Raw genomic sequence first — 23492 nt, forward strand, 5'->3', positions numbered from 1 at the left:
TTTAGGAAGATACCTTCTTCAACTCTTAGGGAAGAATAACTAATACATGAGTTGCATGGAACTGAGAAATGTTTACATATAAAAGGAAAGTTTAAATTAAATCAAAAAATTTCTGTTAGCTCATCTAAAAAGAGACAACTTCCAAAAGGAGTTGTAATATTAAAGTATGTCAAATTGATATCAGCCTTTTTATCTCAATTGTATGACACTTTTGTTCCTGCTTCTTAAAACCTAGTTTTTCCAGAACTGCTTAAATAATGATGTTCCAATAAGCTATTATCAATAGGGACTGATCATTGTAGGAGATGCCAAGTAATGAAAAGCAGCCAAGTGGAGGGAAAAAATACAGTGTGATCTCCTGTGACAATCCATTGGGAAGAACTAGCAGAGAATAACAGCAAAGAAAAAAAGTACAAATTATCTGCTTGTGGCATATGAGAAGCTGACAAAAAGAAGACCAGATTCAACTCTTAGATGAAAGTGCACCTCCTCACATCAGGAAGGCAAAAATGTATTTAAAATAAGATAAAACTAGTATTGCAGATACGGAAATACATTAAAGTTACCCTGACTACTCAGTTTGATGGGACTATTCATATCAATATGGGAGAGAGAAACCTGGTGCTAAGGCTGGTTTTGGACCACTGCATCATAACCATATTTCTATATGTATACCACTGGATGGGCCAAGATCTCTTTAGACATCTAGGTAAAGAAAAGAATCTACCAAAAGGGAAAGAAGTCTCATCTTCAGAGATGGTAACAGACCAACCACAGACATTTTGTTAAAATCCATTTCCTGGCTGCCACTGAAGTAGCTCAATTATGTACGAAAATAGTTTTTTAGAAACAGAACTGGCCCGTTTTCAAACATCGGTTATCAATGCTTCTGATATTCTCAAGTCAATGTATTTTATTTTTTTAACGCTTGTGTCTGTTTTAGGGAAAATGTTCTTTACTATGTAACACCCATAGCAAACTTTTGAATACATTCATTTAAGGTTTCTTATCAACCCAAGTTGTCAGCAAGAAATTGAATCACAGACTTCCTTAGCTGACAAAAGAAATTCTAACTTCAGATTTACAAATTTCAGAGCTAAGGAGTCCCAGAATTTTACAAAATTATCATCTGAAAAAACCTAATGACAATGGCTTTTTTATACTTTTTGACATTATACATGATTAAATGTTTCTGAAAATTTCAGTATGATGTGATGATTTTACAAAGATCATAGAATCACAGAATCACAGAACAGTTTGGGTTGGAAGGGACTTTCAAAGATGATCTAGTCCAACTCCCTTGCCATGGGAAGGGACATCTGTCACTAGGTCAGGTTGCTCAAAGCCCTCTCCAACCTGACCTTGAAAACTGCCAGTAATGGGGCACCCATAACTTCTCTGGGCAACCTAGTCCAGTGTCTCACCACCCTCATTGTAAACAATTTCTTCCTTATGTCCAACCTAAACCCACCCTCTTGCTGTTTAAAAACATTGTCCCTTGTCCTGTAAATACAGGCCCTGGTAACTAGTCTCTCTCCGTCTTTCTTATAGCCTCCTTCATATACTGAAAGGCAGCAATAAGGTGTCCCCAGAGCCTTCTCTTCTCCAGCCTTAACAACCCTAGCTCTCTCAGCATTTCTTCATAGGAGAGGTGTTACAGCTCTCTGATCATTTTTGTGGTCCTCCTCTGGACCTGCTTCAACAGGTCCATGTTTTTCTTGTAGTGAGAACCCCAGAGCTGGACGCAGTACTGCAGGTGGAGTCTCACCAGAGCAGAGTAGAGGGGCAGAATCACCTCCCTCGACCTGCTGACCATGCTTCTTTTCATGCAGCCCAGGATATGCTTGGCTTTCTGGGCTGCAAGAGCACATTGCCACGTCATGTCCAGCCTTTCATCCACCAGTACCATGTTCAGTACCAGTACCAGTACTTTTCATCCACCAGTACCAGTACCAGAATCATGTCGAAGACTTTAGAGAAGTCCAGATAGATGACATCCATGGCTCTTCCCTTGCCCACTGATGTTGTCACTCCATCACAGAAGGCCACTAGGTTGGTCAGGCAAGACCTGCCCTTGGTCAAGCCATGCTGGCTATCTTGAATCACCTCCCTGAACTCCATGTGCCTTAGCATAGTTTCTAGGAGCATCTGTTCCATGGTCTTCCCAGGCACAGAGGTGAGGCTGACAGCTCGGTAGTTCCCAGGGTCCTGCTTTCTACTCTTTTTAAAGATGGGTGCAATGTTTCCATTTTTCCAGTCACCAGGGACTTCACCTGACTGCCATGACTTTTCAAATATCGTGGAGAGTGGCTTGGCAACTACATCAGCCAATTCCCTCAGGACTCTGGGATGCATCTCATCAAGTCCCATAGACTTATGTATTTTCAGGTTCCTCAGGTGGTCATGAACCTGATCTTCTCCTACAGTGGGAGGGACTTTTCTCCCCCAGGCCCTGTCTTGCGGTCCATCTGCAAGGAAGAGAGGTGTTCCAGCCCTCTGACCATTTTCGTGGCCCTCGTCTGGACCCACTCCAACAGGTCCATGTTTTTCTTGTATTGGGGGCCCCAGAGCTGGACACAGTACTCCAGGTGGGGTCTCATGAGAGTGGAGTAGAGGGGGCCGATCACCTCTGTTGACCTGCTGGCCGTGTTTCTTTTGATGCAGCCCAGGCTATGGCTGGCCTTCTGGGCTGCAAGCACACATTGCTGGCTCATGTTCAAATTTTCATCCATCAAATTGAACAGATAAATTCTATCTGTTCGAAGTGTAAATAAAGAAAAAAAAAAGTATTCATTTATTACTTGCTTAATGTGTGCTCTGCTGTTTTGTGGAGCCAAAATCCACTGTACTCTGGATTAGAAGCACTTTGATACCTTTCACACAGCCATATACTATACACATGGCTATACTTTTCATATTGCCAAAAACATTCTCTTCCATGGCTTTGCTAGAAATGCTAAGATATCCTGAGCTACTAATTTATTTCAGATATCTGGCATTAAGTTATTTTCGGGTTTGCAGGAAGACAAAATTCATATTGCTTTTCTGGGCCAGGCCATTCTTTTCTTTAAGATTAAAGTACATTTACATTTGTATTATTTCTTGTTTGCCTGCTTTGTTTTTAAATTCTAGTGTGATTCAGAAATGGAAGTAAAATAAATTTCTAACCCACAAATATCTCATCCACTGAAATATAAGAGCCTAAAGATCCTAAATCCTTTATCCTCATAACATGGAAATAGCAGCAGTACTTTAAAACCATGTAAACTGAAGCACCTGAGGGTCAAGTTAATCACACACGATTTTAGGCAAACTAAGTGTGACATTATAGATGAGTCCATCTAGCAGGTTGCTAAAAGGGAGCTTCCTGAAAAAGGAGGATGCTTCTCCTCTTTCTCCCCCTTTCTTCTTTCCCTGGAAGCTGGTTAGGAAGAAGGAGGTAAGGGAGGGAAGGGTGCTCTGCCTCCCATCTTGTGGTAGCAGCAAGCTGCAAGATCCACTGAAGCTGTGGAATATAACTTCATGCTGGTGTCTAAGGTAGGGATTTGATTATCCTGGAGTCTCTCTTTCAACATCTCAAGGAAGCAAATCAGCCCTTAAGGGTCAGGTGTTCCTTTGGATATTGAGCTTACTACTGTAACATAAAATCTGTTGGGTGTTCTCAGGGTAACTACAATGTGCTCCTCGTGAGGAAGTGTTATAAAGAAACTTCCATAGGTGGGGAGGGAGAGGGAATAATTTAAAAAGAGAATTGTGTATACAAAATACTAGAACAAAGCCAAAAGAAAGAGAAAACAAAAAGAAAGCATTCAAAATAGTAAAAAATACCCTGAGTACACTACATGAAATATGCAACCCCCCCCCCCCCAAACAGTAACATTAATAAATAACAGGTAGGAAAGCATAATAAAGATTCAGTATCAGTTTTTCTTAAACAATACCCTAAATTGAAACATAAATGCCTTATTTTCCAATCAAGTAGTGAGGGAAAAAGCTGGAGAAGAGCAAAGTTATCACTTTACCAGACTGTCTTTCACTAATCACAGTATCATTACTCTAGTGCTTTCCCTAACCTCAAACATGTCATTATTTACCTCATTATTACACTTCATTATTATAAAGAAAGAGATAAAAAGCTTTCTGTAATGCAAAATACACAACTGGTTTCTAGAAGAATAATGATCTTTGGTAGTATTACCAGCCTGCACATTATATAGTGTGGTTGTTTTAGCAGTCAGATGTACCATTGAAAAAAACCCCAGCCATAGTCAATAAAAAGCCAGTTCTACCAACCTCATCAATAAGAGCTTATTACCACCTGGAATTTGAGCCTTGTGATTCAGCAGTTTGAAATTTCTGCATGGCAATTCACTAATAAGAATCAGCCTGCCGATGAACAATAGTTTACAACACAGAATTGATATTGTCATAAGCTTTATTGTATGATTATTGTTTTCACTGAGAATTAGTTCCCCTCTTTTTTAACAGTATAGTCTCAAAGTAATTAACATACATTTCAAAAGAAGCATGAAAAAGTTTTATGTCTTTCTCCAAGAAACAGCAGGGATGATTTTAAAAGAACCTCTAGGGTTCTCAGGATCATCACTGAAATTGAAATGCACATGGTCAGTTTCATGTTTTTTCTACAGTTAAATTGAGATGCAGCCAGCTATGAATAAATGATAAAAGGCTGGAAGACATTTCCTGAATCATCACAGAAACTGTTCATATCATTATAGTTCATATGTTGGTGAAGGTATTTAATTATCCTTAAAAAATACCACTTAATCACCACGACCAGAAGAAAACCTGAGTTCCTAAGTTCAGGTGTACATTCTAATCATTTCCCACCTCCAACATGGATCAAGACATGGAAGGATAAATGGCTTGCTTCCCCCTCTTCCCCATTCCCAGGCCAGCTGAATTAAAGTCCTAATGCTTTACTATAGATCCAGAGCTGGATTAGTGGATGACTGGCAGCAAAGCTATACCTCAGTAGGTGAATCTAAACATCATCTCTGTGCCTCAGTTTTTCTTCTGGGAAACAGATTAATGAGATCCCCCTACCCTACAAAGACTTTGTGAAAATGCGTATTTGTGAATCTGTTATATACTCTAGTGAAGTAATGCCACAGAAAAGATGAGACATGTCAAAGAAATCTGTCTTCAAAACAGAACTTCAATAGTGTGTGTTAAATAAAACATGAGAATTCATCTTTAACAATGAGGAATACACCTACTGTTGAGTAGCTGCTCATTAAGAAGGCACTCTGTGATGAGGAGACAGAGTTCCAATGGGAAAAGAAATGGCATGTAAACATATGCTTAAAAACTGTACCATAAGACACAAGCATAGGAAGATTGATTTTTCCTATCTTTGAGTACTTGACTTCATAGCCTTACAATGTTCACTTGTGCCTTCTGCGTGTTTTTATGAATGTATAATTATTCACGGACTGTATCAGTTATATTAAGGTACTGTGTAATCCACTACAAAACTATCTGAAGGTACAAGGAAGGGGGGTGGGTGGGAAGGTTTAAACACCCTGATTAAAAATCCTTAATATCTTTAGTTTCTCTGCTCCTTTGTTTCACGTTTAGGCTTCTTTCATAGAGATGTAACTTCTACCAGCAACATCCTTCACCTACTAGCTCCGTTGCATACTTTATTAAAACCATGATTACAAGCTCTATAAATACCTAGACAGATACTGCTTTCAGTGTCCAAGTGTTGAAGAAAAAGGATGGCAAAATTATGTTCATAAGTCAGTGCTGAAGGTTTCAGGTTTACAACAGGGACATTTTCGCCAAAGTGAGCAAAGGGAGCTGTAAATCATGTCTCTTTCTGCCATCCTGATCCCTTGCTGTAGGTGACTGACTTACTAAATTCCTGTAGAGTTTCTTTGGGACAGGGCAAATGCAGCTTCTTCTTAACAGCTTCATAGTATCTGTGCTAAAAAGGTTGCAATGCAGAGGCACTCCACCAGCAAAATCTTTAGTAGCTTCCTTTAAACTGCTTTCCTGGTCTGTATTTTGGAGATTATCTACAATTTGGATAAAGTTAGCCCCATTCAGTTTCCTCGTTGCAACCTTCATCCAAGTATATATAGAAATCACTGTATTCCTGCAGGTCAGTTTTGGCTTAAATCTTTACTGTGTTCTTAATCCCACTGATAATGACTTTCCCCACCCACCTTAAGCAAGGAGCAAAATACAACCATACCATTTATATGTGAAATTAAACTGTAGGGGCAAAGGTTAGACAAAAGGTTGGTAGTACATTTCATTACAGAACTTCCTATCGTCATTGCTTGGAGAGTTGTCGGGATTCTCTTATCCCCAGCTTATCTGAAACAAGCATTGAGCTCTCTGCTACTAATAGAAATTAGCGTGTCTCAAGAGCAATGCTAATGTTTTCACTGATTAGAGCATTTCGATCACAATGTTAGATGTACTTTCACTGTTTTTGTATTAGACCAAATGTTCAGAGGTTCATAACTAATAGAAAGCCTTTAAAATTTTGAAAGTTATATGATTACATTTTTGTAAAGTAAAATGCACAATGCACTAACACATCTTGTGCTGACAATTTAACTCCTGCAATATCAGATGCAAATGAACTCTGTTCAGCAGCTGGCAGGAAATTTTGAACAACACAGCAATACCACCACAAGCTGCATTACACTGAAGTTTTCCATCATGGAGTGTGTGTTACTAAGACATTATTTAAACTTGCTGATTAAAAATGCTATAGGAATGGCTGCTTAAGATGTGCTTTGTAATCTTGTAAATAATGTTCTAAGAAAGAGCTTTGCTGTGTACAAAGATGTAATACAGAAAAAGGAAACTGTACTTAAGGAGGATTAGGTAGCTCAGGAGGCTTATCATAGTGGAAATGGGAGTCTTTCATCACTTAGTCACCTCTTAAATTCAGTCCTGTTCAGTAGTGACTGAAAGTCATTGCTGCTTAGTGCCACATGAAATGAGTTTGGGTTTTAGCCCAGGTCGTAACTGGAAAGCATCCACATCATAAAAGGCAGAACGACAAATGTCTTTAATCTGCACCCTTATTGACAATTTTCCCAGATCTGACCTAAAGAGTGAATGTGCTTCAAGAGCTTAACTACTGTCTTAGCGGAAGAAATCTCTTGATGTTAGGGTAAGAGCAGGATGGCAGAACAAGGTGGGAAAATGCTGTTCTAGTCACAGAGTACCTGTATTGGCTGAATACCTTCTTCCTCAGAGATGCTGACTGAACATCTTTCATGACAAAAAAACAGCTTAAAAATAAACCTTCTAGACTTGAGACATATACCAGTATAAATTCAGGAAAGCAAGGTCAGGGAATGCACCATTTGCATCAGGCATCACTCTCCAGATTTTTAGTTCCATCTTTAAGTTTTCAGGCTTAGCTAAGTTTATGTCACGTTCATAATAGCTGGATAAAACGATCTGAGCCTGATTATCCGCCACTTCTGATAATGTGGCAGCATTCTGCTTTGCTTACCTTTTAAATCAACTTTGCACTGTTACAAATGACTACATCAGGTGAAAAGCAAGGATAAATTAGGCTTATCTCTGCATACAAGATTTTTTTCTGAAAAAAAAAAAATTGAGGATAGCTCATTCATTTTTTACTCATTTTCCTTTCATATTATTAACGTTTATTTTGATTTTTAGCATAATTCGGAATTCTCAGAGGATTTGTGTTACATTTTTAGATCAATCCTAATAGAGTGCGATTCTAAATAGAGATTGAAATTGTACAAACACTGTAAAGTAAAATAAAGATGTAAAAATTCACAATAACGGCCACTAATAATTATATGTAAAAGAAGAGACATGGATTTCAGAAAAAACTTACTAATACTATGCTGTTTCCCATAAGGAAAATAGTTACTGCTCAATATAGGAAAGAACATTATAAAAACCCAAAACATCTAGGAATATTCAGGGCAGGACAATTTCAGGGCAGAACAACTTGAAATAAATATTAAAATTATATTTTAATTACTTTGTAATTAAAAATAATAAGACAAGTTTAAGAGCTCATAGGCTTGTAAGTTTAAAATAATTATTTTAAAATGAGAAAGAAAATGCTTTTACTAAGAAACGGAAGACATCACATGCTATTATGAAGGCATAAAACAACCGAGAAACTGGGGGAATGTAACATGCTTCAGAACCTCAATCATTCTTCGGCTGTAACATTTAGAACCTTTTTTGTTTTGGGAATGCTTTAGACTATGATACCTTCATCAGAGCAAGAATTTTACTAAAAGTCTTGTGGGCATAGTTCAGTTTTCTGTCTCCTAAATATTTTACAGTTTTCCAAAAGTAGCTTTCATTTTGTTTCTGAAAACATTCTTTCATCTATTACTAAAGCAGTGGTACATCTATTACTAAAACAGATAAAAAAGCCACAGGGGTCAATAAAAATTGTTTATATTAAATTGGAATGGTTTCCACTTAGACCCTTGATTCACATCACTCCAGAGTTGAATAAAAGTTAAAAGTAGAGGATGTGGTCGATCCACACACATTGCGTATTATCTATTTGACCATGCACACATTCATCAGATAAAAGGAATATAAGCATTTAGTTTTTATCATCTCACACTTAGGCACTGTAGGAATTAAGAGCCACAGCATAATCCTGCACATTGATATAATCTCTTTTACAACACTGGGAAATCTAATTATGGAACAAGTAAATTACATGTTTCCTCAAAGGTCTGGACTTGACTTGGCAGAGCTTTTGCTCTTCCCTTCCTCTTTGAAAGCCCTGTGTGAAAATACACATTTATAGACAATTCTGAATCATGGTAACAGCTGAACCAAAGAAAAACAGTGTGAAAAGTGGTCCAATTTTCAGTTAGTCCTACTAGATTGTAACCTAGCTGGTCTTTCTCAATGAACTACACTTTACTTCTGCCTTGCTGTATTTTGTTATAGGCCACATATCGCCCCAGAGAGTTGTGTAACAGAGTATCACAAATGCTTCGACAAGTCATAAATGTTCCTCAGGTAAGGTTCAATTTATACAGATGTCCAAGATTTTAATTACATAAGTACTTTCAGTTAAAAAATGTTAGGTACTGTATTTCCTTGCAAGGAAAACCTATTTAAGATATCGTTAGCATCTTCAAAATTGGTCATCACTGTAGTAACACAGAATCACAGAATGGTTTGCATTGGAAGGGACCTTCAAAGATTGTCCAAGCCCCCTGCCATGGGCAGGGGCATCTTTCAATAGATCAGGTTGCTCAAAGCCCCATCCAACCTCATCTTGAACACTTCCAGGGAGGGGGCATCCACAACATCTCTAGGCAATGTGGTCCAGTGTCTCACCACCCTTATCGTAAACAATTTCTTCCTAATATCTAATCTAAATTTACCCTCTTTCAGCTTAAAACCGTTGCCCCTTGTCCTGTCACTACACACCCTGCTAACAAGTCTTTCCATCTTTCTTATAAGCCCCCTTTATATATTGAAAGGCTGCAATAAGGTCTCCTTGAAGCCTTCTCTTCCTCAGGCTAAACAACCCCAACTCTCTCAGCCTTTCTTCAGAGGAGAAGTGTTCCATCTCTGACCATTTTTGTGGCCCTCCTCTCAACCTGCTCTAACAGGTCCATGTCTTTCTTGTGCTGAGGACTCCAGAGATCGATGCAGTACCCAGGTGGGGTCTCAGAGAGAGGAGCAGAGGAGGAGAGTATCATGAGAGTATCTTGCTTCTGTTTGCTTCAGTGAAGAGTTCCTTGGTTTCTCTAGACTGACTTTTAAAGGTTATGTCTGATTTTGTTTCAAAATACAAATTTACTTTAGTGAATAGATTTTTCCTTTTCTTCAGCATCTCACAGGATCACAGAATGGTTGAGGTTGGAAGGGACCTCTGGAGGTCACTTTGTCCAACCCGCCGCCCCACTCAAGCAGGGCCACTTGGAGCCCAGGACCATGTCCAAATGGCTTTTGAATCTCTCCAAGGAGGGAGACTCCACCACCTCTCAGGGCAACCTGTGCCAGTGCTTGGTAACCCTCAGTGTAAAAAAGTTTTTCCTGATGTTCAGAGGGAACCTCTTGTGTTTCAGTTTGTGCCCATTGCTTCCTGTCACTGGGCATCAATGAGGAGAGCCTGGCCCCATCCTCTGCACCCTCCCTTCAGGTATTTATACACATTAATAAGATCCTCCCTCAGCATTCTCTTCTCCAGGCTGAACAGAGCTCTAGTCTCAGCTCTCTCAGCCATTCTTCATAGGAGAGATGCTCCAGTCCCTTAATCATCTTTGTGACCCTTTGCTGGACACTGTTGAGTAGCTCCATATCCCTCTTGTACTGGGGAGATATGGAGCTACTCTCTTCACATATAATTCTACCAAATCTTTTAAGATATTTCAAACACAAGTTACATGTAAGATGCATTGGGATTTATTTCCACTCCTTTTCTTCTAATTAACTAACACCAGATGATGGTAATATTTTCTTGGCATAACTTAATCGTAAGACAGTTCAAAAGATCATGGCAGAGAGGCAGTTAAGTTTTTTTCAGCTTGCAGGGCATTCACAGAATAAAGATATCCAGACAAGGCCCCCACTCTACAGTTACCTAGCTTGTGCCAGACTACAATTTCTGAGACTTTTTTACACTTAAGCCATTCAGTTGTGATTGTTCCACAGAGGATTAAGAACTGATATGTAGTTTTGTTACTGTTAACAGAACAATAAACAGTCATTTGCAAAAGTGGTGTTGAATTAGTTTGTCTTCACACAGCTTGCATGCATGTCTACAGGGGGCTCCAAAACTCTTTGCAGTGATCTGTTTTGGATTAAATTAGTGTAATGCAATTTACAGCAAAAAACAATTTCTGAACATATCCATTTCTCTTCCTATACTCAATCAGGAATGAAGGAACGAAGGAAGGGAAGAAGGGAGGAAGGAAGAAAAGGATAATATTGCATTCATTCATTCATAATTTCTTTTTCCATTTTTAGACTGTAAGATTATTTCATCTGCTCTCATATGAATTACAATTAATAGCATTAATAAGGTGCTTAGCCTACATTGAAAGAAAATTAATGTTATTAGCCAGAGAATAACTCTCTAAGGCATGTCACATGCAGTGACATTATAACTGTGAATGCTTTAAACATTGAATTCTGTTATACACACATCAGTATGCAAAAGCAGTAGACATACATGGTCCCAAAGCTTATTCAGAGACTTTGTATTTTGTATTTTTGACAGGGACTGTAATTATACTCTTCCGTATTGGTTTAACAAGTCACAAACATGAAATATTCAAAGGAGTATTTTATTCATGTGTCTTATAGGTTTTTCTCCTCCTAGCATGGAGATTGCCTTATAATTGAATTATTGAGATAATTGATTCTCAATAAATAAACAAATGAAAACACAGAATTGTCCTCTATTTAGAATTCTCAGTCTGAGTGGACTTCTCTGTCTTAGTAGAAAGGCTGTTGCTTTTTCTCTTGCAAATAGCAGCTAAAGTCTTCTTTCTGATTCGTGTTGATCTCTCAAATCAGGAACAATATTTCATTTGCATTTCATGGTCCCATCTGGATATAGTTTTTTCATCACTGGTACCTGAAAGTCCAAACTTCTACTTCTAACTTCTCTTCTACTCTTTTTTTTGTTTTAGTCATGCAAAAGGGTTTTCCACAATATATCCCAATCAGCAGATAACACATTGTAAATTTCTTTTAGAATTGAGTTGGTGTTTCTTTTCCTACCAGATGCCAAGTATTTCTGATGTTGTACTATAATGCAGCTTTCCATACACTAATTTTAACTTCCTATGCTTGTGTTGTCTTTAATTAGAAGGTTTTGCAGCATATTGTTATATCTGGGCTATTTTGTTCTTATTGCTTTTGCAAGCTACATTCATCTATGCACAAATACTAATTTCTGTCTAGTGAATGATAAAACCTCTCTTTGTGGAAAGCTTATAGTTTTCACTTTTTCAGCTTTTCCAGACAATTTTGTTTGACTTTTCTACTGTAACATCTTCAGAGGCATTCCAAGAAAATACTGGTTACCGACATCAGCAGTACAGTGAATAAATCTACTTTGTCTGACATAGTTGATGCATTAAGACTGGAATTTTCAGTGGAGGTTAATGGAAATAAGTACTCCCTTCAATTGAAAATAAAAGAAAAAAAGCTATATTATTCCTTCAGACTTCTTTGGAAATGTCAGCCATAACTTTTTTTCATCATTCTAATAATGGAGGAGAAAGTAACAGAGGAACTAAACACATTTTCTACCTCCTGGAGCAAATACACAATCTGTCAACAGAGGAGTCTTACAAGACATAAGCAAAACCAAGTAACCAGATCCCCAACTGAAACAAAATTTGATGCTTGTATACTAGTTTATGACAGATAAGGATCTGTGTCCTGATTGATTAAGCTAGCTCCGCTGCCCCTGATGCTCCTGCAATGGATTGTAAAGGACAATACATGAGGAAACTCGTGTATCTCGTCTCTTGAGTTTGTTCAAAATTCCTATGTTATCACCACTAAATTTGTATCTCTGATTTATCCCAAGCTTTTTTAATAATATGTTTCTGTCCTACAGCTTGGTTTGTTTGACACATCTCCTGAGCACCCGTGGTCATTCTGGAAGAGAGCAGTGGTTTTCAATCTGTTACCAGCTCTGCATCATTAAATAGCCTGAAACAGCAACATGTCAGCTGCCTTGGTTTCCAACTTGCTGTTTAAACCCCAGAGCCACTCTCCTGAAGGAGGCAGTAAAACGTAACGGCAGCAGCAAATGACCAGTTAGGCTGGGATAAGCTAAATATCATGAAACAGAAAAAGAAACAGTAAAATCAAACATACACGGTAAGACCAGCTAATGCTCAGTAGCTTACTACAATGCGGATTCAAACAGAAATGACAACACACTCATTGATGTGTGGCCACTGACAAAAGTGATAAAGATTCAGGGTGTAATACAACTTGAATGAAAGCCACTCTCTCTTTACAAAATCTGATTTACAAAAGAGTTTTTTTCTGTTATCTTCCACATTGAAAACCTTTCCTACTAAGTGTATCACAGTTTCACACAGTTTTCCCCTTTTTTGCAAGTACTGCACTAAATACATGATAAATCACTAAACGTACTGTGCTGCTGTTTGTCCCCTACCTTCTGCAACTAGACCTCTTGAAGCAAAACATGCAAAGAAATATACATAATGTTTAACTGCACGTTTGCATAGTTTAAAAATATGTATGCACCAAAGCTGAATATCTGTTTATAGCAACTTAATAAGGAAGCAACATTTTCTTGAAGAAAGTCACTTTGCACTGGGCTGTACTGAGAACAGAATTGACTTGGGCTATGTAATGTGAGCTAATCTTTAGCTCCTAGTATTGCTATTCTCCAACATGTTTATTTTAAAATATGAACTGTTGGTTGTTTTCACAGGTGATTACATCTGGAATCAGAGAGCCATTCCAATACATCTAGAGATAAGGAAAGCCTGTTGAAAGATGTAATGGTCAACTGTTCTCCAGCCTCAGAGAGAATGGAAGGCTCTGAAGGGCAAATTGTTTGGTTTTGACTATTCTTCATAAACAGAAGTAGACCTCACCTGAGTGACTTCACTAATTCAGAGACCTCACTAAAATAATTAGCAAATTACTTTTGCTAACAGTGCATATTATAGTCACTTTATTTGAAAATATTTTGATATCAATATCTTGTGGTCATTTTTTGAGTTAGTGTATTGTTTTATGAGGACAACCTACAGAGGCCAGATGGCATGCAGAAGCTCATGGGGTTGGATTCAACTACTCTGCTTCAAATGTCTACAGTTAAGGTCTCCATATCTCTGCTAAGTCCATACTGTACAGACTACCTTCACAGTCAAAGAAGAAAGCAGGCATTTATAGGATACAATAATTGTCGTCATAAAGTAGATATTACAAGAGGTCAGATTATTGTGATTTTCTTTCCCCTGAGTATAAAGGACAAGTATGTCAGATATACCATAGACATCCAAATTGTAGAAGTCTGCATTTGGTGAACATGAATGCATGTCTTCCATGAATTCCCTCCATTGATGTTAGAAGCACATGTAACATACCTACACTCCAGTCCATTTCCTCCACTGCATCCCCATATAAACCATGCTTGCTCTTTCCTCTGAAATTTTTTGAAGCATATAGAGCAGTATGGACATGAAGATAAGTCAGGACAAGAAGAAATGGTGCATCAGTGTTCCTGGAAAAACAAAACAAAACAAAACAAAACAAACCCCCAAACCCTTAGTATTTTTTATAACAAAATTTCTACAAAGAAATCTTTCTACAGTAGAGCTCAAAAAAACCCTCCCAACACCAAAAAAGAAGAAAAGGAAGACTATAACTGATTACACAGTAATCTTGAACACACACACACACACACACACACAAAGTAAAAACGCCATTCTTAACTGTATATTGAATTGAAAGCAAAAATAAACAACAAAATCTAACTAATTACTGTTTGCTACATATATTGAAAGAGGACTTGTTTAAAGCCAGGAACCTAGAAATTTCTGGCTACAAGTACCTCTCTTCATTTTAAAAGTACCTATTTAAAAGCCTGAATAAAACTGCTGTTCAAAAACATACCTTTGGAAGTACACACATACGTGAAACACAATTACCCTCCTCACAAGGTCATATGGAAGCTGATCAACTAGACGATTATGAGGACCAGGGTCAAACATACCATAATATCATTGAGTATGTTAAACCAAGTATACTAGTACTTTTCCTCCTCCTTTATCCTGGACTAAGGTAGATGACCAAATCTTCTCTTGTCATTTAATGCTCTTGTGTACGCATGTGATCAGTACATAACACTACAAGTATGTTGTACCAAAGAATAAGTAATCTCAAAGTACATACTAATATAAAGAAATATTTTTCCTCTCACAGTACTGAACGGTCTCCATTGTCTTCAGTCTATTTCCTGAACTGATTCAAAAGAAAAAGTGCAATAAACAGACTCTCTGTAAATTTTGCTGTTCATGTGGTCTGTCAAAACAACATTTATGATCAGTTCCAGCAGGCTGTGAAAGCGCAGCTCAAGTAAGAACTTTTTTTATGCATTATTTATAGAACTTTACTCAAAATTGTGCAGTACTAGCCAAATTTACTGCTATATGCTCTAACAGCATTTGTAGTACATTACGCATATTCTAAATATCACTTGAATCACAAAAGGACTATCCGGAAAACCTGTCTGGATCTCACCTTAAAGCACACAGATAATTACAGAGGTTTTTTGGCTTTATTTACCTTATTCTTCCTCACCAATCTGTGGCGGATAATACCTGTGATTCATGTCAACCTCAAAGGGAGACTATATATGTCCTTATGCAGCTGATTCATCCACCCTTTAAAGGGGGGAGGAACAATACAGACATGCACATACAAACTGTTTCTTTAAAATGAAAAAAAAAAAAAATTCTAACCTTTAGAACCTGAAAACAAAGTCTTTTAGTAAAAAAGATTCATATGATATCAATACTTTACTCTTAAGGAAGAATAACTAGGTTTAATCTAGTATATTTATGATCCATTTTTCATCTCTCCTTGGTTGGATCTGTTTTTGCACAAGTTGCATGGTTAAAGCTTTCTTTTTTACTGGCATAGGCAGCAGTACATAAACACAAAATGGGAAAATTTTATCCAGATTACTCACTTGATAAGTGTGTTTCTGACTGGGACTTTTTCTTCATAAAAGTTTCTCCTTTTTGACAGAATAAATAGAACATTTTTCATGTGGAAAATGGAAACAAAATTATTTGAATTCCCTTCAAATATTTGTACATGTATCCTGTATTATCTTAGTATTATAATGTACAGATTCAGAAAAATAAAGAAAAGAGAATATTTTTCATAAAAGATACACTTTCCATGAAGTTGTGGTTGTTGCTATTTCAGAGGTCATATATGCGAGAACCTTCCCTCACTCTAGCAACAAATAACACGAGACTTCTAAGTCAATTAAAAAGACAGAAAATGTCAGCATTTCAAGTAAAAAAAGATGTATACTTTTAAGTTTAATATTTCATATGTATATTAACGTAACACTGACCTTTCATTAAAGAACATTTCTGCAAGGCAGCTGTTTTTTGTTTTACAACCTGCATTTTTTACTGCATGGTATTGCCTTTGATGGTTTCCTTAAACACAGTTCACTGAATTGAGAGTAATATACAAATTCTAGGGTAAAATACCAGAAAAATCTACTTGATACTTATAATGGTGCAGGCACAATTTACTTTTCATGCAAACTGCCTTGTTCTAATGTCACAGAGATAGTGCATACTTCTAAATGTATATCTGTATTGCTAAAAGTGAGTATCAAAAGCCTCCACTTTAAATGTTATTTTCAAGAGATAATAACTCAGGTCTCTTTTTTTTTTAAATTGAACTGACACAAAGATCTAACTTTCATGAAGAGTTATAGAATCAATGATTGATATGGAAGGGCACGACATCATTCTCTTCTTTGCAACTCAAATTGACAGGTTCTGATTGACAGCTTACTGTCAGGTGGAGAAGTGTCTCACCTATTAACATCCTATAAAAGATCACAGGCAGCTATTTATCTCCTGCCAAAACTCTTCAAGGAGAATCATAACTGACTACCCTTACTGTGACCTTGAAAATGGAATGACAATATCAACTAGTAGGCAGGAGAGGAATTTGACAATAACAACTTAACTCCTGAAACACTTCAGTAAACAGCTCCTTCAAAAATGTATTGCCACTATCTTTTACACAGCTCAAACACAGGGAACTTCAGTTTCAAAAGATCTGAGATTCACCTACTCAAATAAAGTAAAAATTTTCATCCTAACATGCATCACAGAGTCTTTTCAATTTACTGAGTAGCCAGAGAAATTACACATACCCGACATAAGACATCCTTTAATGTGTGCTTAACTGATCTTGAAAAAATCTAAAAGCACCCTGTTGCTGGTCACTCCTCTGCATATTGCATAGTACTAGATTCTTCTTTGTTAGTGTGAGGAGTCTTTACATTACTTGAGGATTCAGTTCAGGCTTGAGCTGTAAAACACAGCTTTAAAGTGGGTGAGAGAGCAAGTTACAACTAATCTCACTTTGTGCTTCACACATGGGTCTTTTAACTTTTTTCCTGCAATTTTGCTCTGAATACTTGCTGCACTGAAAACTCCTTGGGTATTATTGTTTTTCTGTGCATTGATGTTAATCTAAGACTGCTGCAGCAGAGCAACAGGTAAGGCTCTGAATTTGTTGGCCTGCGGTTGTCAAATCACACTGAGATTTCAAGTATGAGTTTGTACTCGAAACAAGATGGGAGCATGACATGACAGGGTTCCATTTTACTTTTTCACAATACATTCTAAATTAACTTTTAATATGATGGACAGTACGATCTTCCTGAACAACTTTTTTTTTTTTTTTTCCCTAGGTGTGAAATTATCCTCACACTCTGTCATAAAGTACATATTTTTAACCTGTTAGACCACTACAGCCCCTATACCAGTGGAGGTACTACGATTCACAGCAGCTGACTATGAAAGCAGATATACTTGGCTTTGCCTGAGCTGGGCAAACACTGTGCTGTGTTAAAACTGGGTTAACAATTGTTTCCGGAATCCCCAAAGTACTATAAATTACAGCTAATTCACCCATAAGACTGAAATAGCCTGCAAAGAACTATTATTTGAAATAGATATAGGGGTAAAATATATTACCTCTTATAAGAATAAGCAGATATGATTTAATAAGACTTATTGAACGTGAATATGTCTTTTTCACATAGTTACAGTACATCAGAGTCACAGCTAAGATGAAAGAAAACAAAAATGTTACAGTATATAATCTGAAGATACATTGTCAGCACAAATATGTAACAGTGTGTAACAGGCAGATGCAAAACTAACTTTTCCTTTCCTGTAACTCTCCTTTTACTAAAAACATTCTTTTTCTTCAATATCCCCCCAGTGTATAAGTTCATTCAATGCTTATTCCCCATGGCTCCCTCCTCTACTTCCAGATTAGATCACCAATTAGACAGTGCTCTTTGTGACTGGACTGGCTGAATGCACTTCATTAAGCCTTGTTCCTGCACAAGAAAAAGGTAAACCATGGCTTAGTTGTATCAAAGCAGGACTTTGCCCTACAAGCTGGATTTTGTTTTGTTCTGACTGCTAACAGTGCTAAAATCCTTGTAAGCAGGAATGAATTAATGAATGAATATTTCTGTCCTACTCTTTTAAAAGACACACCTTAAAACACAAATCTCATATTTTCAAAATTTTTCAAAGTCAGAAATAAGAACTCCAGACCACTTGGGTGTAACTTAACAAAACCAGAAAGGGTGTTGAAAATGGAATGAGAAAGGGAAAAAAATGTAAAAATATGGGAAATCTGACTCTTTCTAGAAAATATTAAAAGTAGGATGTGTTACTATTATATCTGCATTTTTTAAATTATTCTTCCATGCAAATAGCCAAGACACTTTTGACATCTCTAATTTCATGCCTATTTCTTCCTTTAAATGCTTAAGGTACACAATTCATGTATGTTTTTATTTCCTTTGTATATAACCTTTTTTCTCCCCTTCAGAAATACATTCTCATAAGCATGGGGAAAAAAAAGAAATTTCTCACCTACTACAAATTATACTTATTACTAAATCCCTCTCCCCCACAAAACTTTGGAGCCCAGTATACAGACATACTGCTTTTTAGAAGTGTTCCATTTAAAATGCAGTCTGTCACTCATTGCAGAAGTAGTTAGGTCCTTAATCATTCTTAAATGACTAAAATCTTCAATTTTCAGATGGTCCTAAAGTATATGAATAAATATTTTAGTTCTTCTATTCAAAAGGAACATGCAGAGGGCTGAGAAAAAGGGATGAAGATCCAGTGGAGTTGTTATGGCTTATAATTTACTACCCTTTTTTAATACATGTGGACATACGCATCATATGTATACAAAGAGATACAAGCTGTTCTCTATAATTTGTATTTTGCTGTAAACTATAAGGAATCTTCTTGTAGGATTCATAAAAACACTTGATTTCAGAACTTTAACTCCAGTACAATATGCCAACTGCCTGATCTTAAGACCTAGTGATATACGGAAAACCTCTAAACCACAGTCTGCTAGATTAGATGAAAATAAATTTGAATATGTGTTGTAAAAGTGTTTCAAGGCCTGAAACAGGATAGATAAAAAGAAAATTAAAAATGTATTAACTGACATCACAAAATTTTTAATATTATGGCTATGCAATCTATGACTGAAAAAATAAATCTGCATGGAAATTGTTCAACATTATCTTCACCATAGCTTTTGAATATAAACATGCTTGTATGCAACTACGGTTTTCCAGAAGTTAGATTTCATTAGGATTTTTTTTAAAATATTATTATTAATTGTGATCAGCTATCCAAAATTGTCAGGGAGGTGTTCTGTACCATAGAGTGTAACTTTTGTCTGTTAATTTCTGATACATTAAAAACAGGTCTCTGCCATTTTCCAAATTTGGATTGTGCAGCTGGTCATTAAAGGACATGCTGAAGACACGAGTGACAACCACATTGAACTTAACATGAAATAATTAGCTTCTATTTGACTTTCAAATATACTGTAATGTCTAGAGAGTGTTCTGATAGGCTTATAATATGTACACACACTTGCTCTTGGGAAAAAGTAATTAGAATTAATGTACACTGAGCTGACCCACCCACTTACAATTAGGGTAAGCAACTAAATTAGTATGTGTTTTCATGCACTGGATCTGACACTTGTAATTTTATATTGAATATAGTCTTCTCCAGTGCCATTTCTGAGCACTGAATATTGTATTTGCTCTCCTTCAATCTACCTAGGGACAAAAGAAAACAGTAATACACATATCCTAGACTAAGGAAGAACAAATACAGTATCACGTCTCCAAAAAACAGATCAAAGTAAGTGTAACAGCACATAGCTATATGCTATGAAGAAATTATGAGAAGACTTGAAAAATACAAAATCTAATGATTATATACACGGTAAGAAGTCATAAAGCTGACAATACGACTGAGAAATAGCTGGGAAAGAGAATAATGTCAGGAAGTCCATTGCCTGAACTCTGAAGAACTTATAAAGGTAATATAGGTAATAGGTATAATAAACTTACATAAATAAAACATATGTTGCAATTTATATATATATATATAACTATATATACATTCATATATATTATATATAAATATAGCATAAAAGGGTTGTGCTGTTGAAGATTGGAGTTTCATCATATATTTACTGTAAAGATAATTAACCAATTAAAACATGCATGATAGCTGATGATTTTTAGTTTGATGATAAAATGTATTAAGAACCAGTGAAGGCAAATGACTCCGAATTCGTCAAATTCACTATTGTTTGAACTCTGGTATACTTGTGCACAGAGACTACTGGTGTACAGGACCGAGCTTGCTACTTATTGTATTATTTAAACAAAAGAAGCCTGTATGAAAAATAAAGTCGTTGAGTCAAACGTGGCTAAAGGAGGGTTGAGGGAAACTGCTCGTTGAAAGTGGAACCATAAGAATGCTGTGGAGCTTCCAAAAACCTGGTGGCCCTTCACTTATGAGTGCCAGAGGTCTGACTGCTGCTGCAAACTGGTTGCCTCTTGACAGCCATTCCCCTACAAATGGCCAAAGTCAGTATATTAGTCATAAAAGCAATGGTCTACTGGTGCACTGGAGTTGACAGGTATGAACTATATAATGTCAGAATCACTGTGTCAAAGCAAATATTGATTTTGTTGCTCATACTATCATATGGGACAGATCAGTTCAGTGAATATTAATCTAATTACTCCTATCCCCAGAAGCAAGTTTTATGGTCATATACTTTGCATGTGAATTCACTACAGGGCACAGTTAAGATTGCTTGAATGCCCTAATTGCTTCTCAATACCTTAATGTGCTTGGATATTCTTTAATTTAACATTGACTCTGAATTGTCTGGATTATAATTCTTACTGTAATTGCAGCATTCCTGTAACAAAGTTTATTGTAAATTACGAATATGTGCTATTAACCTTGACTTCAATTTAACACTAGTTTTGTCTGGAAACTACATTGATAACTGGGGCCAAGTGCCCAGCTGATGTAAAGCCACTTACCTCCAGCTGTGTCAACAAAGCTATGCTGACTTAGACGATATGTTGTTTTGCCAGCTCTAAACACTGACTAAGCTATATAATAACATTGTGCACGTTATGAATATTAATAAAGTTAAAGGAGTTACTAGTTTTCTAGTATTGATTTCCAGTCTTGAACTTGTTTTGGGGCTAGCACTTTCTTGTCATTGCATTGAAATCAATGAAACATTCAGCGATATCCAAAACATTACGAATCACTACAGGCACATTACATACTTGTAAATCACGGAAGAATCTGCCAACATATAGTTAATGTACTCAACAGTCTTTTAAAATCACCAAATGCTTGGTCACTAAGCAAATAACTTCTCAACAATTTTCAAAGGGCGGTATGTGTGTGTGTGTTTGTAGTAAACAAAGTACTTCACTTTTAAATTAGTTAGAATGTAGATGAGAAGGTATCTTTATATCTATCACCATTGTCAAGAGGAAATAAAGATGTTTTAGTTTAGTTATAAATACTTATGAGAATGTTGATTGTTAGGAAGACTTACTCACTTAAAAAAATTTGATATAAACCCCATTTTATTTTGGTATGATGAATAGAGATGCTACATCAAATATTTATAATGATAGAAATTATTGAAAAATTGCAGTATGAGATCAAGATTTTAGGTAAGTATTTTTTCTTACTAACAATCTTGATGACTACTGCATGCAGTCATCAATTCTAGAAGATTTAGCCTCTGATTCTTTGGTATAAGTGTTCATTCAGCAATAACACCATGAGAATGTATTTGCAGTAACTACTTGGTACATACTTTTCAGAATAGTAATTAAGGGACTTATGTCTTAGAACATGTTCTTACTTTTGATTAATTATTTTTAGAAATGGTGCAACCTGTTTCAAAAATGACTGAGAAAAATACTTTGGCATATTTTTCAAGTTGTTAAATGGATGAAATATTTTTGCTCGAAATATATTGATTTATATTTCAGGATATACAAATGCATACTTTTATGATTTGATCCCATTAAAAGCCTTGTAGTGACAATTACACCAAAGTAGCTAACTTTGCAAAAATGAAGAATGACTAAGGATGATGTTGTACATCCAATATTTAGGCGACCCAATGTGATGGTTATTAAAAAATCATTGCTTTCAAAATAACATTTATTTCCTAACTTCTGTAAATCAAATCTTTTCAAAATGAATCTGGCATAAAAGTGGAGGCATCTAAAATGACAGTATCTTAAAAAATTGGCCTTATGAATGCCATTTAATGGATACATCAAATCAATGATGAAGAACAGTTTCCCTTTCCAGAAAAGTCATGGATTATGATTCTGCATTGTGCTTTCACATAATTAAGTGACACCACAAAAGATTTTTCATATTTCAAGTTACATGAAATTCTCAAGAATGAAAGTCCTAAAAGATTAAATACTTTTTGAAAAATTTTTCTGAAACATGTAAATATAAATAGGTTTTAATTTTTATAGAGAAAATAATGACATACCTCAGAGAAAAAAACAGTCACTTTCACTAAAAAGATTAACTTCAGTCATCTTTTAAAGGAAAAAAATTATGATATGATATGACATATTCCTCGTGCCCAGCAGTTCACATTTTTCTTCTACTTTTTCAGAAGCTTTGTCATTGTGGAATGCCAGCATTAACTTATAACACAGTTAGAAACCTACCTTCCTATAAACTGCAGGGCTTCCTTTGTCAGTCTCTGAGTAAGGTTTTCATAGGATAGTGGTTGCTGGATAATCTGATGGTTCCTCATTAAGAAGCAGTTCAGGTGTTGAAAATGATAAAAAAAAAAGATCAAAACCGCAAGTGAAATAGCGGTTATTAACAAGCAGTAAGCCAACGCTTGGAAAAGTACCTTGAGGAGGCCAATGTACTGCATTATTGCCAAAGAGACCAGGGTGATTCCAGCAATTTGGACTGGGATGACAAGGGATTTCTGAGCCCCTTTTAAAAATACGCTGCCTTGGCCAGGTTTGCAGTCTCTAAAATTGGTCACGGTAAGCCCATAAAAGTAATCAAATCCATGACTGAGGGGGTGGTGACAGAAGTCATTACTGCTTTCACAGTTCATCCCAAGATGCCACTTTCCTACAAAGAGAGAAGGACAGGCAGTATTTTTGTAGTTAAATCATCAAACTTATAATGTCCACTATTCCAAACTGTCACTATCTGACTGATATCCCCCACCCTAAGGACTTCTTGTGTGGATCGCTATTTTCTATCTAATCTTTCTTTATGCCTTCATCAAAGACTTTGTTTCATGTCTGCCTCTTCGTTTTA

The 23492-nt window shown here is 36.4% G+C and overlaps 1 protein-coding gene across 1 annotated transcript in view; it reads right to left on the reverse strand.

Moving 5' to 3' along the window:
- The window catches only part of STS (steroid sulfatase), a 93415-nt gene that overhangs the window by 55559 nt on the left and 14364 nt on the right, over window positions 1–23492 (reverse strand). Inside the window, exons 4-5 of the mRNA XM_075522677.1 lie at window positions 22877–23300; window positions 14109–14245 (exon numbers count right to left, since the gene is read on the reverse strand). Of these exons, the coding sequence (XP_075378792.1) occupies window positions 14109–14245; window positions 22877–23300 (561 nt within the window). The remainder of the gene's footprint in view (window positions 1–14108; window positions 14246–22876; window positions 23301–23492) is intronic.

This window comes from Mycteria americana, chromosome 1, assembly GCF_035582795.1.
Source record: "Mycteria americana isolate JAX WOST 10 ecotype Jacksonville Zoo and Gardens chromosome 1, USCA_MyAme_1.0, whole genome shotgun sequence".
Taxonomy (NCBI): domain Eukaryota; kingdom Metazoa; phylum Chordata; class Aves; order Ciconiiformes; family Ciconiidae; genus Mycteria; species Mycteria americana.